Consider the following 18,890-nt stretch of genomic DNA (forward strand, 5'->3'; position numbering starts at 1 on the left):
AATGGTGTATATAAATAGCTCGCCGATAGTATGCTCAGGAACGTAAACTCCGTGGCGTAGCCGTTTAACGCCGCGCGCTGCAGAGCGAGGGGTCGCCCGTTCGAATCCGCACTTCGGAAAGTATTTTTCTGAGTTATTTCTTTTTATGGCTTTTATATACAGATACATATACATATCAGGGGCATGACGTCGACACCAACGGCACAAACCAGCCGAGAGTGTCCATATAATTGCTATCACAATGAAAAACCAGCAAAAACACATTTGTGGAGGCGCTGTCACTAAGTAAAACCCAGCAAAACTCTGAACAGAACACCAATGCAGGGTTCGTACAGGTTTGCAAAGCAAAAATTCAAGGATATTCAAGGACTTTCTAGGACTTTCAAGGACTCAAAGCAGCGTGAAAGTTGGAATAATTTTACTGTAAAATTTTCATAAATTACTAATTTTATTGCATTTACAATAAATAAATAGATATCACAATTATAAAAAAACACCTAGTCTTGATAACTTTTCAAGATCACAACACATAATGAACGCTTACAAAAGCGGTTGAGATTCCTCCAGTATAGGCTTGAAGTTCACCAAATATATTCAAAACGTCCAGTGTAGTGTTATTTAACTTATACAAAGATAAATAAATGTACTGGAGGTATGCACTTGACGCCATCTGCGAGGAGCGCTAGCGGCAGGGTCGCCACTTTGCAGGTCCGCGCACTCGTCGCAAACGCAAAAAACTCACAGCACGCGCTTGAGCGTTTTTTTTTAATTTAGTTTGGAAGGGAAACGTAGGAAGACATCAGGAGAGCGCGAAGCATTGTGCTAGAGACGTTGGAAAGCTAGGCGAGCACAGATTTCGCCTTTGTCGCAGGTCTGTCTGGCCGTGCCAGAACCCTCGGCGGTGCCGACATCGCAAGAAGAAAGCATGACTGATGCCAAATGAGAAGTTTGGTCGGTTCAGTTAGTGCCCATCTTCAGCGTGCGCTGGACTTTATTTCTTTTTAACGTGCTCATGCTGCTTAAACTGAGCGTTTCAGCTGTTACCTTGCGTAGACGCGGTGCTGATGTTCTGCGCAACTGAAAGGACATTTCGATGTCACCGCTGTGCGCACACCGTGTTAAATGTATGTTTTATTGCGATAGCAATTATGCGGACACTCTCGGCTGATTTTGCCGTCGCCGTCATGTCCCGGATATGTATATGTATGTATGTATGTATATATATATATATATATATATATATATATATATATATATAAAACACACTCCAGCTCCTCCGGGATTTGCTTACCACCAGCGGTAAATGGTGTATATTAATAGCTCGCCGTTATTTCGCCGGCTCATGCAGCGGGCTGGGTAGCGAGGGGTCGATGGTTCGAATCCCCGGTTGGGTATTTAGGAATAATTTTCTTCTGCTCTATTTTTCTTTGTGCCTTTATATATATATAAAGAAAAAAAATAGAGCAGAAGAAAATTATTCCTAAATACCCAACCGGGGATTCGAACCATCGCCCCCTCGCTACCCAGCCCGCTGCATGAGCCGGCGAAATAACGGCGAGCTATTAATATACACCATTTACCGCTGGTGGTAAGCAAATCCCGGAGGAGCTGGAGTGTGTTTTATATCATGCAGCGGTCCTACTTTTCTTTCAGTTTGAAAACTGCCCTTGAGACGCGCACGACAAAGTGGCCCTTTTCTGTACCCACTCGCGATGTGGCAGAAAAAGAAAAACACCGGGCACACCTAAAGTCACTAGAACGGGAAAAGTACCGCGACCGTCCTGCTCGCCGCCATATTTGGTCCAGCGCGGCCGAAGCTGCGCGGAGTAACGCATGTTCACGCGGAGTAACGCATGTTTTTTGCGCATTGCGTGCGCTTTTGTAGCCCCGAATAAAGCACACCGCTGTTCCCCAACTGATTAGGAAAGAAATAGCGGCAGTTTTCACTTGCCTACACGCGCACGCACGCGTACTAACACGATACAGAAATGCGAACTGCGCGGCATTTGCGCGCTCGGCTGTCGACATTAATTAAATGCGAAGCATTTTTTAGCGAACTTCTGCAACTTTGAACGTACTATCTATCTATCTATCTATCTATCTATCTATCTATCTATCTATCTATCTATCTATCTATCTATCTATCTATCTATCTATCTATCTATCTATCCGCCCACGACTTTGTGCTCTCCTGGCCGTTTCGTTAATGGGATGTACACCAAATTTGGTATGGCATAACATGACTGTATGACGAATATAAATTACAGGTGATAACATGAAAATAATGACATGCATGCCATGTACTGCATGATTTTTATGTCACGCTCATAGTGCGCTCGCGGCCGCTTCGCTAGATTGATACACACCAACATTGGTATGGCGCGACAAGAGTCTATGACGAACAGAAGTTACTGGTTACAAAGTGCAAATCATGCCAGGCATGCCATGTAAAACATGATTTACATGACATGGTCTCGGGACGCTCGCGGTCGTTTAATGAAATGCATATTACGAAAATTGATATGACGAGATATTCATGTATGACGAACGTTAGTGACGGTGGTAACATGTAAATCATGCCTTACATGACATGCGTGCCATTATTTTCATGTTACCACCTGCTATTGATGTTCGTCATACAGCCACGTCAGACAATACCGATTTTGGTGCATATCAAGCTAGCGAACCTGCCGCGACAGCATCATGAGCATGGCATGTAAATCATGCCTTACATGCCATGCGTGCCATTATTTTCATGTTACCACCTGTTATTTATGTTCGTCATATAGTCACGTCATGTAATACCAATCTGTAGCAGTCAATTTTCACAACACGCTGATCGTTATATGTGAGCCCAAAGGCGTCAATTTTACGCCAAACATAATTAAGAGCTGCCCGCCAATGTCATCGTGCATGAACCTTCTGCGGCAACCGCGCGAGACAAGCTGCACTAGTACAGGGGAGACGCAAACATTCCCCGAAACAACATTCGCGAATTCTCAATGAAACGCTTAACTCACAAAGGCGGGTATCAGTCGTGGGAACAAATTTTTCCCGCCGTAGTCTGTGCAGCCACACAGCCCGTCGCTTGGCATCCTTTTTTTCTCGCTGGGAATAGCAAAGACGGTTTTGCCCATTTCCCGTCGGTTTCTGGACCCAAAAGCGCAGTACCCAGACATTCATCCATGCCTCGACAGGCTTGCGATGAAGTGTCAAAACGATACCGGATGTTGTAATGCTCCTGCACGCTTTTCTGAGGCTATAAAAACAATCGCCCTCCAAAGCGCCGTGCATCGGCGGCCGGGAGACACTAGCGAGGCGGGCGAGCTTTATGCGGCGAAGCCGCCGAAAGGGCGCGGCGGCGAAGAGAAAACGGATGCGGTACTTTTCCCGTTACAGTGACTTTAGGCACACCTTGCATCAGACGGCCCCGTGTGGCAGCAGACGCAGGGGGTCACTCCACACGGCGCAGTTTAAAAGAAAAGGAAATATCTAAGAGCATCTGATTCTCCGTTGTCGACACTTGTCGACGCAACGCTCCTAATTTTCTTTCAATTTAAAAACTGCCCTTGGTACGCGCACAACAAGGTAGCCTTTTTCTGTACCCACTCGTGATGTGGCAGAAAAAAACAAAGAACACCGGACACACCTTGCATCAGACGCCCCCGTGTGGCAGGAGACGCAGGGGGTCCCTCTACGCGCCGCAGTTTAAAAGAAAAAGAAATATCTAAGAGCGTCTGATTCTCCATTGTCGACACTTGCAGCGCGTTGCTCAAGCACAAAGACGTAACAACTGTGACAGTTGTTAGTTCACGCTTGCCCTGTGCGTTCTTTTCAGGCGTCGTTCTTTGTGCTTCAGCGGCGCGCTGCAAGTATCGAGCTGCTTCTCATTCTTCGTGTGACATTCCAATTTCTTGCTATCGCATTAATTGCTTCGCCCTTGCGGCGAAACTGTGAATTTTTTGTGCTGCTTCTAACACGATCATTACTGCTTAGAATAACAGAGAGCTGAGCTAGTTGGTAAGTATTCATTCTGAAAAGACAGGGCGTGCAAACACGGACACAAGAAAGAAGTCAGGACACCACAAACGCCGACTAACAACTGAAGGGACGCACAATGGCTGAAAAGAAAGAAGGCACGAAAACTTATCTGCGCATGCCCATGCAACATGCGAACCTATCAATCCGGCACGCGTGGCGGTCTACGTGAAAGATAACTGTTAAGGCATTTGATTTCATCCTTATGCAAGTTAATCGACGGTTGGCTCACGCATGCGCTACCACTATTCTCGATATGCCATGCTTCAATCATCAGGCGCGTTTCTTCATTTCTATGCCGGTACAACATTGTGCATTCATCAAATTTTGGCGTGCACTTACAATCTCGACAATGTAAAGATAGATTAGAAGGTGAGCCTCCTGTTAGTGATCTCTTATGTTCCAGCAATCTCTGGTTGATGCATCGGCCCGTCTGTCCTACGTAGAAGCGGCCGCAGCTGAAAGGGATGTGGTGTATAAGATTCCTTTCAGCTGCGGCCGCTTCTACGTAGGACAGACGGGCCGATGCATCAACCAGAGATTGCTGGAACATAAGAGATCACTAACAGGAGGCTCACCTTCTAATCTATCTTTACATTGTCGAGATTGTAAGTGCACGCCAAAATTTGATGAATGCACAATGTTGTACCGGCATAGAAATGAAGAAACGCGCCTGATGATTGAAGCATGGCATATCGAGAATAGTGGTAGCGCATGCGTGAGCCAACCGTCGATTAACTTGCATAAGGATGAAATCAAATGCCTTAACAGTTATCTTTCACGTAGACCGCCACGCGTGCCGGATTGATATGTTCGCATGTTGCATGGGCATGCGCAGATAAGTTTTCGTGCCTTCTTTCTTTTCAGCCATTGTGCGTCCCTTCAGTTGTTAGTCGGCGTTTGTGGTGTCCTGACTTCTTTCTTGTGTCCGTGTTTGCACGCCCTGTCTTTTCAGAATGATCATTACCGCTGTACACAATAAGCTGTCATTTCAAAGTCAGTAGAAGATCATATAGTAGCGCGAAACCATTTTTTCCTCGCCTCATCCAAGCCACACCAAAGGCGCGGCGGCTTCGCAGGTGCATGTATAGCCCTCGGCGACGCCTCGGTGGCGAGTAGCGCGGCGCGGAGGAGGCGTCGGACACGCCCACCTCTGAAATCACGCTGTCTCCGCGCGATCGGGACGGCCGGAGAGAAATCTGCCTGCTCACAATCTCGGAGGCCATGCTCTACGCACCGCAATTTTCAAGAAAAAAAAATATCTAAGAGCGTTGGGTTGTGCACAGTCGACACATGCAGCGCGCTGCTCAAACACAAAGTAACAACTGTGACAGTTTTGGATACGAAGCAGCTTTTGCTCGGGGCTGTGTCCATCTTTTCTCGGAATTTTTATAGGCAGGCATGTCGAAGGCTACCCATTTGATACAACCAAGCAGTTACATTCTTTTTATTGACGAGCAAGTCTATGCGAAATCATTCACTAACTGACTGTCGGAGGTGCTGTGCATTCTCAGAAGTATTTTTCTTTTCTGAAAAACCAGTTGCTACGAGGTTCAAGATTTCTTTTAACTTGCCATAGCTAACACAACATATTCTGCACCTACAAATCCGCTTCAGGGTCATTTTCCGCTTATTGTTCGGCCCTGTACATATTTTAAAAGCCTAAAAGGAAAAAGTCGTCATAAACAGCCCCCTGTGAAACAGCTGCCGGACAGGACGGCCAACTGTCCGTTGTCAACTGACGGACCCAAGCCAAGCTCAAAAAATACCCCGCGTCGGCGCCAGGCTCTGGCACCATGAAACTGGCCGAGGGAAGGGGGGTGCGAGCCCCCCCTCCCCCCGTAGTCTCCGCATATGGGCACTTACAATCAAACCCAGATATACATCAAGCCACGAAGAGGATCATGAAATAGTTTGATATGTGGCAGAGCGGACGACTCATCCAGCTTTCTCCAATGTGTGTGCGTGCATATATTTGTATAGCGATCTCTACTGAATGAAAACCGTATGCCGCTCCTCTGAAACCCAGCATCCGCTGCATCTGGCACTGTTCATCCCAAGCTAATTGTGTGCAGCACATCGCCTACTATATACACTCATGCTATCACTGCAGCAGGACTACTGTACGCACGCATTTGCCATGCGAGTCTGCGCAGTGACGTTTCCTTGTGCACGAGCCGCTTGCTTCTATCAGTTGGCAAGTGTTGTGGTGCACAATGTTGGGCCAACGTGGGGACAGCTATGCTGTCTTGTGTAGTTTAGGCGGGTTTAGCTGGCTGGCCACGGCACGATGCGTTTGGGTTGTCACCTATTAGAAGTGTGCAGTAGGTTAACAGCAGCGCAATGCCACACAGGATGCTGAACAGATAGTTGAAGATGCTTAAAGGAGTACTGACATGAATTTTAAATTTTTTCGGGTTGTTGCTCTAAATGAAAGCACGAGTGTCGAGAACCCTAAAAAGAGTGTCGTGGTGCCTGGGGATGCATTGCATATATTTTAAGTGCGAATGCACTTTATAAGCGACCCTGAATCCGCCGTCCCGTAGCAACGGCGCGAGGAGCGGAGAGGAGCGTCTGTAGCAACGGCGCAGCGACGTCACGCCCCACGTGACTGCGCGCGCTCCGCCCTCCGCTCCATGGCTGCGCGCGCCCCGCGCATTGCCTGTGGTGATGAAGGCCGGCGGCGAGACGCCGAACGAAAGCGTGCGAAGCGAGCCGAGCACCCCGAAGCCGATCTGGCGCGGGGACGCGCGATGCGTGAGCGAGCGCGGGCCCTCGAATTCGATCGGCCGGACGCGCGCTTCAAGCGAGACTTCCTGGACCGCAGCTTCAGATATAGCTGCGCGGTGTGCGATCGACTGTGGTTCGACAACAACCTGAGCCCCATCTCGGGCGTGCGCAACGCCGCCAACAAGTTGAACGCGTTGCGGGTTCTTTGGAACGAGTTCGGAAGACAGATCATCATCATCAGTAAAAGTGCTTTGCACTTAAAAACGGCCAGACCTCCGTGGGTCGGCTGGCGCGTGCTCTCTCGCTGCCGTCTCCTTCGCTCGGCTCTGCAGTTTAGTCGCGCGTGCCCCCTCATGGCATCACCCCGTGCTTCGCACTTCCTCATACTCCCCTTCGGGGAAATGCAGGTTTTTTTAATACCGCTTCTTTCAACCAGCAGTTTCGGTTTCGGTTTCGAGAGGGCGGCTTCATAGTGACGTGTCAAGTCTGCCCGTGACGTCACAGGCAGACTGCAACCCACGAAATATGCACCTGCTGTCCTTTGCTGTCAGTCGAACGTGGTTCATGATGAGTGAACTGACGTCCAGTGCCTCCGACAGTGATTTCTGTGATTTAGGCTGCATGCAGAACCCAGACTTCGCAAACCAAGTGAGCTGACTTGAAACGTCATAGGGCGTCCATGCGGTGAAGCTGCCTTGCAGATGCTGGGAGATGAAAACTTTAAAATCAAACTTAAATATTTATACGTATTTCCCGGATGCGGTGTGGGGAGAGCGTTAACACTACATGCCAAGGAAACGAAAAACGTCCGTTTCGCTGCACTTCAAAATCGTGTCAGTACTCCTTTAATGAGATAGGATTGTCGGCGATCAGTCATTGCACGATTGTTCGTGGCTGCTATCACGCTTCTGGCCATCGCCACACATACCCAAGTCGTTATCACTGGCCAGCCAGTGTCTACAAACGAAAACATGAAATATATTTTGCGGTACAGCGGGTCACCGGCCACACCTCAAGTTGTGGTGTGCACTTTGAACCGGCACGTATGCAACCCACGAAATCATCGTGAGCGATCCACAGTTATTATGCTGATTGGAGACGGTAACTAACGTTGCTACATTTTTTTCTCTTTTTTTTGCCTAGATTCGTATATGAGCATCTAAAAAAAAACTATCGGCCTAGATTTAAGTAAATACAGTAATTTCCCACTCCCTTCAGGTTGCATTTAAAGAGCTTCTACCTAGATAATGAAATGAAATACAGGAGAAGAGTCTAAAAGTACTAGTATTGCGATCACTATCGGGTGCAACGCATCAGCTGTGGCTGGCATGCTCCCCCAGTCAAGCAAGTGGCGCCAGCACACTCTCAAGAAAAAAGCAGCAAGTGTTGCACCATTCCAGCAATTCGCACAACCTTCATGCGTTGTGCTCTTTGCTTTCTTTTTCTGCATTGTGACAATACACTGACATGCCAGGCAGATGACACACCACCGAAAAAAAGGTATATAGAGAGAAGAATTACAATGCTATGGCAGCAGTGAATCATGACAAAGCAAGCCGTCATAAAAGTTACAGAAGCCTGTGCTTCTCGGTGGGCCAATGTATCATTGCCCCAATAAGAAAGCTGACAACGGAAAGCACGAGGATATGCACTTTAGTAGAAAGCAGAACATTTTTTTGTTTTTGAAGAGAGCACAATCAACTCGACTGGGAGGGCACTCGAGCGAAGGGTCATGCATTGCAATTCACAGTGAATGGGAAGAAAATGTTTTGGAAAAGGAGGGGAAGTTGTCCTGGACAGCGTATCTCTTGCTGGCTAAGAAGAAATTGGAGAGAGAAAGAAGTACATGCAGGCGACTACGATATATAATAAAATGAGATACTGCACACGCGGCACATTGACCTAAGCGCAAATGTGCGCTACGCACGACAGGCAGGAGCCTTTGCACATAGCAAATATTCTAGTGCTCTAGAGACGGGCATGTAAGCCTGTCTCAATTTAAAAGTTCAGTACGGATTTATTACGAGAACCTGGCACTACATAATGGTACTCCAAAGAGTTACATGCATACATGGTGACACCAGAAGATGCACCGGTAAGCATAAAGATGCCATAACTTGCAAGCAGCATGCAAGAAAACTGCGGCAATGGCGACGGAAATAACCACCTCTGCGTGCAAGCCGTGTGTCAGGGTCAGTATCCACGAAGAGCTTCATGTGGAACATGTCTCGCAGGCGTGGGAAGTAAAACAGCAGCACTCCTTCCACCAGAACAACGTCTGCGGGCGCTATGCTTATCCACTGGTCCCTCAACCTGAAATCAATAGAAAGGCACGATCACATCTCCGAAAACAATGAAACACTCCTGAATTCAAGGAACACCAAAACTGCCTCCAGAAAAATCGCCAAGATGTCTCGAACAAGAAAACACGCCGCATCACAAATTTACATCATGCTGGGGTGCAATAGCCGAAATGGGATTTGGAGCAATTTTTGGAGCAGCAAAATGTTGCTGTTAGAGCACAAAAATCCCAATTTGGAGCAGGTTACAAAAAAAAACTGAATTTTTTTAGCACGAAATCTCAAGTTTGGAGCAGTACAACCTCTGGCTCACTTTTAGAAAAGAAAACTAAAATGCGTACAAACCATTCAACATCAGCTAACTCGTGCACAGTGCATGTGAACACTGCTATATTTCAATAAAAGCATTGTATTGAGCCACCCCACAGTGCGAACAAGTCCACATTAGCATTTGCAGGGCCTGTCAAATAATTCGACAGGCACTGAAAATGCTAATGTGGACCTACGAACCTGGCACCCTCGAAATTCGGGAGATTCGTAAAGCAGGAGCAAGTGGGGGTGGAGAAAGAAGAAAATTGGCGTACGTTTTTGTCTATTTGTTTCTCAAGGCCGCATAAACGCCATACACAGCAGCTCCAAATGACTGCCAATAATTTTTCAGACGTATTTACACGGCGCGTGCACGAATGAGTAATTGAAGAGCAAAATGTGCTGTGTCCCTGACAGCTAGTATTAATAGCCCCTTCTCAATCTCAGAACGCTTTTCCGCAGGACACCAGTCTACTGCGGCAAAAGTGGCCTAAAAAACATTCTGGACGCAATAAAAGAGCATCAGGAAACTTGAGAGCCACTGTCCTTTTTTATTGCGATAGCAATTATATTGACACTCTCCCCGGGATTTTGCGTCATGTCCCGTATAAAGTCCAAATTGATAACATCCCCCCTCGCGCATAGTATGTTATACCTCGGGTAAAAGCGCGCGAGTGCGGGCGACGAACGCGGCTGAAGCAGAGATCAAACGAGCCGGCCCATCTTTGTCGCTCGGAGGGCACATGCGATAACACCACTCCACTAGGGAGGTCTACCGTCGAGGCAGCGGAAACGCCCCGCCCGTCTTGAACGAACACGAAAAGACGCAAGGGGGGGGGGGGTCGCTCGAGCAGCAATATTGAACTTTGATTCTAAGGGCGCGGTCGAGATCGCTGGCGCGCGCGCTATCTCGGCAGCCATCAGCGGGCGGCTCGTATACACTTCTACGTGCTGCTCCCTCAATGCGAAGACGCTGTGCAAAAAGAGCACCTTCCCCTGGAGCGGCCGTATTCTCTTACACCAACGTTTTGTAGCGTCACGCGAGATCGGATACAAAAGTTTGCTGCCAGCCTCACTTCGTATAACATTACAATTTGTTGCTATCGCATTCATTACTTCGTCCTTGCGGTGAAACTGTGACTTTATTCTTTTCTTTCACGGGGGGGGAGGGGGGGGGGGGTTAGGGTCTGCGCGTCTGTATTGGATGATGCCCACACTGCAGATCACTAACGCGGCATCCATTTCTCGCTGAAATTTGCGCAACTGAGAAAATTTTGAAGCTGGTCGGGCACTTTGGCGTAGCCTGGCGCAATTTCAATAAATTTCACGGTTCTGGCTCAGCTTGGCGCAAAAATAAGGAATTGTATCAAATTGGCGCAATTGGCGCAGCTGTTGCACCGCTGAAATTTACATCCTAAAAGTTTACAGATGTTTTACACTAGCAAAGTGGATCGCAATTATAAGACATCACTTACCTCCTGCAAGGCTTTTTTTTTTTTTTAGCATCACAGATAACCTTTTTGGATAAGCTTTAGTGCAAGGCAATTTGCTTGCTACTGAAATGTCATCATGATGCAGTTTTATTTTTCTTAGCGCAACAATATAATAGTTGATAACTGCTGGGGTTTTACGTGCCAAAACCGCAATATGATTATGAGGCACACCGCAGTGGAGGGCTCCAGAAATTTCGACCACCTGGGATTCTTTAACGTGCACCTAAATATAAGTTCATGGGCCTCTAGAATTTCACCTCCATCGAAATGCAGCCGCCCTTGCTAGGACTCGATCCCGCGTCTTTCGGGTCAGCAGCCGAGCACCATAACCATTGTGCCACCGCGGCTAGTGCATCAAAATAAAACATATACATCGGTGTATGCGCACGATTCATATTTTTCCATGCTCTGAAACTTGATCTTTCACCTTTTCTGCCATTTGATGTAAGAAGGCAGTCCTTTATCTGCAGAAGAAGCAGTGGAAAGTCGACGGTATCCTGACATGCGAGTTCAACAGTCTTGGCTAGCCGACAAGCACGTAAAAGTGAAAGATCCCTGTGATGTGACGAGGTTTGCACAGCACGATCTCGGAAATAATTATCAGTAGGTAGCTTATAAATAAACAGAACGCTCAACCTAGAGAAGCTTAAGGTGGCCGTCTCACTCATCGTTTTTGTCGTTTTTCCAGGTGATGCGGCGGCTGTTCTGCGGGTTTCATATAGGTCACTTATATATCATTGAAAAGCTTGATCTTGTATATTTTAAATATATCTATTAATAACAAGTCAACTAATAGTATTTGGGGATGGACAGCCAAGAATGAGCACTAGTTACATGGTTTTAGCTGACTGTGTCTCAGTTGTGACCATTTATTGAAAAATCTGCTACATTTACAGCATTGTTCCTTGCGCAGCACTTTCAAGACATATTTACCTATTTCCTCAACGTAACAAATTAATGTGGGACTTCTGGTTTATTGCTGCTTAGCTTTTGAAAACAGCCAAATTTAGTAACTTTCACTGCAGACTGTCGGCAACTATTCGATAGCGACAGTTCGTTTTCAGGACTGATATAGAGGATTAGATTTTCCGTCTGAATGCTGAATTTCACTGACGTACACGCGTTAGTATGTTAATTATATTGCCACATGCGCTCCTTTTTCTTTCTTTCTTTCTTTCCTTCTTTCTTTTTCTTTCTATGTTTTATGTTACCAGCCGGCCCATTGCACGTGTAGCTACGGCGTTGCGTAAACCGCGCCAGAATGTCTGGGAACATTCCAGATTATTTTAGGATCTTCTGTTAGGCTGGAGCGTGCAAACGCGAACAGCTGAGTTTATTCTTGGCGTAACTCGGCCACCAGATAAGGCTCGCATGTTCGATGTCGCATGTAGAAATGCCGACGCGCCTTGCCGCGGATCAGATTATCGACGGCCGACGCTCTGTTGCCGTTATCAGTGTAAGCGGGTGACGCTTGTAATTTGACTTCTCGTTTACCGGGCACGAGTTCGCCCAAATAAAAAGTTTAGTCTTGAACAAGCCGACTGCTGCCTTCGTCTACGTCACGACCTCGTGACAATATTGATCTAAATTAGGCAATATTCTCAATATTGGGATCTACTTTGGCCCATTTTTGTCGAAAGCTACTAAAGTTCTGCGGCTGAATGTGCCCGTAGAGAAACTAGGTCGCCCAAATCAGTTCCTCAACACAGGCTTTTCAATTAAGCAAGCAGAAATTCAAAACGAAGCTCGTAAATTGTCTTTATTGTGTTGCAAACGTCAACAAAACCAGTGTAATCTTCAAACAGCGCTGAAATCTGAGCATGCGTAGCTTAAAATATAGCAGTTACAGTCTCCTGATATATCAAACCTCGTTAATACGTACCCACTTCAAACGTACTAACGATTGAAACGTAGTTGCAACAAATCCCCGACCGAGTCTCATAGAGCCTAATGCATTCGCTGACTGCTTAAGCTGTAGTTGTTCATCGAAATACGAACTTTGGTGTACATCGAGCTAGCGAACGAGCCCCGAGCGCACCATGAGCATGGCATATGTCATACCATACATGACATGCATGTCATGATTTTCGTGTTACCATCTGTCATTTATGTTCACCATACAGTCATGGCACACAATACCAAATTTGCTACATGTCAAGATATCGAAACAGTCGCAAGTACACCATGAGCGTGGCATGTAAGTCATGTCCTACATGACATGCGCATCGTGATTTTCATGTTGCATGTCATTTTTTATGTTCGTCATACCAATTTTGGTACATATCCATTTGATTAAATGGCCGCGAGCTCCCCAAGACCGCGTCATGTAAATCATGATGTACATGACATACGTGTCATGACTTGCATATTAGGACCTGTCACTTATGTTCACCATACACTCTTGTCACACCATACTAATTTTGGCATATACCAAGGTTACGAAAGGGCCGCAAGAGCGCCAAGACCGTGGCATGTAAATCATGCCGTTCATGACATGCATGTCATGATTTTCAAGTTCTGACATGTCATTTATGTTTTTCATACAGCGATGCCATGCCATACAAATTTTGGCATACATCTTACAAATGAAATGGCCAAAAAAAAGCAAAGTTGTAGACCCGACCGACCGACCGACCGACCGACCGACCGAGACCGACCGACCGACCGACCGACCGACGATGATGATGATGGCTATCGCTTTGATTACTGCTGGGCGAAACCACTGAAGATTTCACGGTGTAACCATGATTGCTTAAGGAACTTCGCCCAAGCTCTTCATCATTCACCCGTGGATATGCTGTGAATTTTTTTTAAAGAAAGCCGGCGTGGGCAGCACCCGCGAGCGGCTGAACGAGGTTTGAAGGGAGCGGGCGAACGGTACGCCTGCGCATGCAAGAACGCCAGCTCGAGGGGCGCAGGCCCGCCTCGCGCACACCTGCATGCACAAACGAATGCTCATTTGACGTTTAAAAAAAAGCGCCGCTGTGCAGTCGCCGGGGCTTCGAGCGCGCCATGCGCGACGCCGCCACTTCGCGCTCCTTCGTCGGCGGGGCAACCGCAGAAGATGCAGGTGCCTCCTGCTCGTGCCAAAATGACGAAATTCCGGGCAAAATCGCTAGGCTGTCAGCGGCAAAAATTCGTTATATCAAGCGTGCCTCCCGCTGCCACTTCGTCGCAAATGCATGTGCTTCTATGGAGTAACGGCGGGGAATAAAAAAACTTCGTAATATCGAGGAATTCGTTGTATGGAGGTTCGTTATAGGCCGGTTTAACTGTAGTGTTGTTCACCAAATTATAATTCCCGATGATCAGAAATAGTATGCAGCAAAAGAAAATTCACTCATATTTGCGTCTATTTATTTTCATTCAAAGTTCATTGAAAACAATCAGATTAGCATCACCGGCTAGACTAGCTTTCTGGCAGTCTTGCCACATACTTTGTTTTTGTTTGACAAAGCAAAGTTGCCAAAAGTCCCGTAAGAAATATGCTTTTAGACATTGCACATATTTTGTTCTAATCTAATTAAAGATTTGGGATCTGCAGAAAAATTTTAATGACCAAGTTTGTTAAATTTCATTCAGTTGACCCAACTAATAAACGAAATAAAAAAAAAGACCCGCGTCTCCCCTTAAGGCCTGATACAACGGTATCCATCAGTCTCTGAAATGTTGCTGGAGCTGAGCACAACCCGAAGGGCAAGACTTTATACCCGTAAAGCACGTCAGGTGTTACAAAAGCAGTCTATTCTAAGTCTCGCTCATCGACCTCGATTTGCCAATATCCACTTTTGAGGTCCATCGACGAGAAGTAGCGTGCAAGCCTCAGCCTGCCAAGTGAGTCGTCGGTACACGGTAATGGGTATACGTCTTTTTTTTTTTTTTGTCACGCGATTCAGCTTGTGGTAGTCGACACCAGTGGTGTAAATCCAGAAAAATCACAAGGGGGAAGACCCATCTTGCCATGGCGGCCATCTTGTTTTTTAGAAATATAGGTTTCATTTTAATTTATATAAGAATAACATCATGCTTTGAAATAAAATTTTAAAAACTAGCATGGGGTCCCAGCTCGCGTAATTGCGTTGTTCTATTGTCTTCTCTGAACCGGTCGAGCGGCGCAGCTGCGATTTCAGTAGTCTCACACACACGAGGGGTACTGAACACAGGTGCACACAACAATTAATATAAACAGCCATTTCAAAAAGCTGAATGCGCTATATTTAACTGTCAAGCAATTCAAGTATATGATGTTTGAAAGACAAATCTCAAGGGGGGATACATTCAAGAGGTGTCCCAAAGCCTGAACACAAGGGCGGTCAGGACTCCCCTGACTCCACCCCCCGCGATTTACGCCAATGGTCGACACAGAAGCGTAAGCTGCCGTCTTTCTTAAAGGGACACTAAAGGCAAATAACAATTTATGTCAGAGTGAAAGCCCAATGTATGACAACTTCTAAAACAGCAATATTACCTAAAGCCCCTATACTTCGTAAAAGTACCGCCATCTGCTCTCCCGTCCACCGTCTCCTCTCCTGCCCGCTCTCGCGCGCGACGGCGGCGCCCCCTCGAACGCGCCACGCGGACGCGTGAAGCTTTCATGCCGGTTGCGCGCTGGCGCTGCCACTTCAGCCACAGCTTTTCTAGTCCAGCCGTGGTCGCGTGCCATGTCTCGCATACGGCTGTGTGTAATGACTCTATTATTTCTGCGTTTATTTTCTCAGTTGGTGTAGGTGTGCGCACCATCTAATTCCCGTACAGCGCGCCAGGAGAGCTACTGCAACTAATGTACAATTTGTAGCAAATTGCATGTCGTTTACGGTTCTTTTCGGAGCGCAGCGTTTCCCCGTGTATTTATTGCATCGGCAAGAAATATTTACATGGCCGCTGTGATGTCAAGCCACGCCGTTTGGGAACGAATAGTTGCAAGACGGTGAGTTGGGCTAGTTGGTGAACATTCATGTTGAAGCACAAGGCTTATAAGCGCACATAAAACGGGGACCGAAGAAATAAGAACTTGACAGGACAGCGCTTAACTCACAACTGAAATTTTTATTGAACAGAATAACATTTAAAAACACAAGAGAACGAATTGCACATGCGTAGTCGAACAAGAGGCCTAACTGCCTTCAGGTGATTCCGATTTCTTGCGGTAAGGTATACATTGGCCAATCTGGTAGGTGCGTAAATGAACGTCTTATGGAACACAACGCTTCCTTGAAAGCTTCAGCCCATTCGCATTTCGCAATGCATTGCCGTAAATGCGGATGTTATCCTGTTTTGCATGAAACCGAGATACTGTTTAGGCATAAAGATCAAGCAACACGTGAAATAGTGGAGGCATTTCATATTAGAAAAAGGGGCCCTGACTGTGTTAGTCAACCTTCCATCACGTTACACGATAAGGAGTTTGACTTTCTTGATAAGTGAAGATTGTTTGTATCACTTTGCTGTGTTCATTGTTTCTGGTCCTGAAGGCAGTTAGGCCTCTTGTTCGACTACGCATGTGCAATTCGTTCTCTTGTGTTTTTAAATGTTATTCTGTTCAATAAAAAATTTCAGTTGTGAGTTAAGCGCTGTCCTGTCAAGTTCTTATTTCTTCGGTCCCCGTTTTATGTGCGCTTATAAGCCTTGTGCTTCAACATGAACGAATAGTTCCCGTGCGTAGAAACTATCTCTATCATATATAACTGCAGCAATGCCTGCAATTCTCATGAAGGTGCTAGATCAAAATTTCATGACATTTCACACATGTTACTTCTTCTCGGCCTGCCCGCCGCGGTGATGTAGCGGTTTCGGCGCTCGCCTGCTGACCCGAAGGTCGCGTGTTCGGTCCCGGCCGCGGCGGTCGCAATTCGATAGAGGTGAAATGCTAGAGGCTCGCGTACTGTGCGATGTCAGTGCACGTTAAACAACACCAGATGGTCAAAATTTCATTTCCGGAGCCCTACACTACGGTGTGCCTCATAATCATATCGTGGTTTTGTGAAGTGGAAGATTTATGCTTCAATAAATTCAGTTGTTAGTCTGCGCTCGTCCTGTGTACTACTTCTTCTTGTGTTCCGTCAACCGCGCAGTTTTTTACCATTCTATGTCATACCAACTAGCCCCCCAACGCACTTTACTCAAGTTAGGTGGAAATCTTATCACAGCAGCAAAACACCATAAGCGTTGGAGAACGTTCTAAACATGAATGAACGTTTATTAAAATAAGCGCATGGCTGCGCTTTAATTGAAATTTTAAATTTATTGCTTTGATCTACTGCGCGTCAAACAGCCATCTTGTTAGGAGTCGGGTACGGCGGGTCTCGTTACGGTAGCTGGCTCCCGCCGTCCGTCCCCATAGCTGATGATTCCCAGTGAGGAGGCGCGTTCTTTCAGGAAGGAACGTAGATTTATTTACATGGTTAAGAGATTGGAGTGAAAAGAGAGCAGAGCAGAGTAACATCAAAAGTCTTCGGCTTTTATAGCCCCGAGACTGTCACTACAGAGGCACAAGCAAACCGGTGTCAGCGTCTCCCGCCAATCCGGTGACCTGTCGTCCTGGCGTCCGGCCTCCCGAAAGGAGGCAAATAGTCACACAATACACTCGCCACGCCCCGAAGACTCGTAGGTGAGAAGGTCGGCGAGGAGTTTCAGTCCAAACGGGAAAGGGCCGATGACCTCCGCTTCCACTGCCAGTAATACTTGGAAGAAGCGTTGAATGATGGCTGCCTCGGGTGAAGGCCCCACCTGGGTTGATGGGAGCGTCTTCAACGGCGGAGTCCCACGCTGACCAAAACGCACGATAAAGCGGGTGTGTCGAATTCCGGAAAACACGCAGACCGCTCCCTCCAGCACGGGTTAATTTTCCCTGCTGCGGTAGGGTAGAAGGCAGATGTGGCTGGGTGAGAAACTCTCCCGCGGTGCTATCTCACGCAGAGAACAAGAAGCCAAAAAGGGGTCTCCGAATTCCGACGTCCTTTTTCTGGGAAATCCGTCCACGGCGACCTGCTCGCTTGCTCGGCATAGGCTCCTCCAGGAAGAATTGGCGTTCCTGCCTCCGTCTAAGCGCCGATACGGGGGGAGAAGACAGCATTCCGGTAGACAGCTGTACGCTCAATAGCGTCGGCCTCGATGAATTTTTAGGCCAAACGTAACAATCTGCTGCAACTACCGCAGCGTGTTGAAACTTATGCGCTAAATCTGTGACGCGATGATTCATGATGACACGCCGGCCGATGAGCCGCGGTCCGCTGAACTAAAGCCCCGCTCATGTTCCGAATTTGCAAAAAGTTCTGACTGTCACCCAGAAGTGGTTCGCCAAATTAGACAATATGATGGAGGAGCTGCACGCAAATGCACTGCTTTCGATAAATCCTGTGCGCTAGGTTCTTTTTTTTTTTTTTGCTATCGCACTTTCATTCCGACGCTCGCTCCGTCTTCGCCCTTCCATCCGCACATCACAGTGAAAGGTTAGTAGAATATGTGGAACACAACCTAGTGTTCTAGTGCACGACATTCGTTCTTTCAGAGTTATTAATATGTGGGGTTTTACGTGCCAAAACCGTGATAAGATCAGGTGGCACGCCGTAGTGGAGGCCTCCGAAAATTTCGACCATCTGATGTTCAAGACAGTCACTTGCTCGAGAAAGTGACTGCCTTGGTGCATGAAAAATAACACGAAATTTCGCGTGACATTGAGTAAGTAATATACCACATATCTCACACGGCAAAGCAAGACGCCTGTCAAGAGTAAAAACGCACGAGCGCTTACCTCACAAAGCCGCGCCGATCTCGGCTCGAAGTTTGCTCGACCGATTCTGTGGAGCCAGATATTGCGACGACCTGCATTTTCTTTTCCGCACGGAATGCAAAAAAACTTTTTCCCATGGGTGTCACGGTTATGGCAGCCAAACGCACAGCAACCCGGAATCGCGAGAATACGAGCGAGACGCACACGTACGCTTCAAACTTCGTGCACTTTACATGGGGCGAACACACAGCACATGGCACGTCGGAGCGTTCAACATGGCGCCGAGAGGCG

The 18,890-nt window shown here is 47.1% G+C and overlaps 1 protein-coding gene across 2 annotated transcripts in view; it reads right to left on the reverse strand.

Annotated features, from left to right (window-relative positions):
* The window catches only part of LOC119390287 (uridine-cytidine kinase 2-B), a 197,569-nt gene that overhangs the window by 90,379 nt on the left and 88,300 nt on the right, over positions 1-18,890 (reverse strand). For both annotated transcript variants that reach the window (XM_037657878.2, XM_037657867.2), the window contains one exon: positions 8,936-9,081. In XM_037657878.2, coding sequence (XP_037513806.1) covers positions 8,936-9,081 — 146 coding nt within the window. The remainder of the gene's footprint in view (positions 1-8,935; positions 9,082-18,890) is intronic.

Source organism: Rhipicephalus sanguineus, chromosome 1 (assembly GCF_013339695.2).
Source record: "Rhipicephalus sanguineus isolate Rsan-2018 chromosome 1, BIME_Rsan_1.4, whole genome shotgun sequence".
NCBI lineage: Eukaryota > Metazoa > Arthropoda > Arachnida > Ixodida > Ixodidae > Rhipicephalus > Rhipicephalus sanguineus.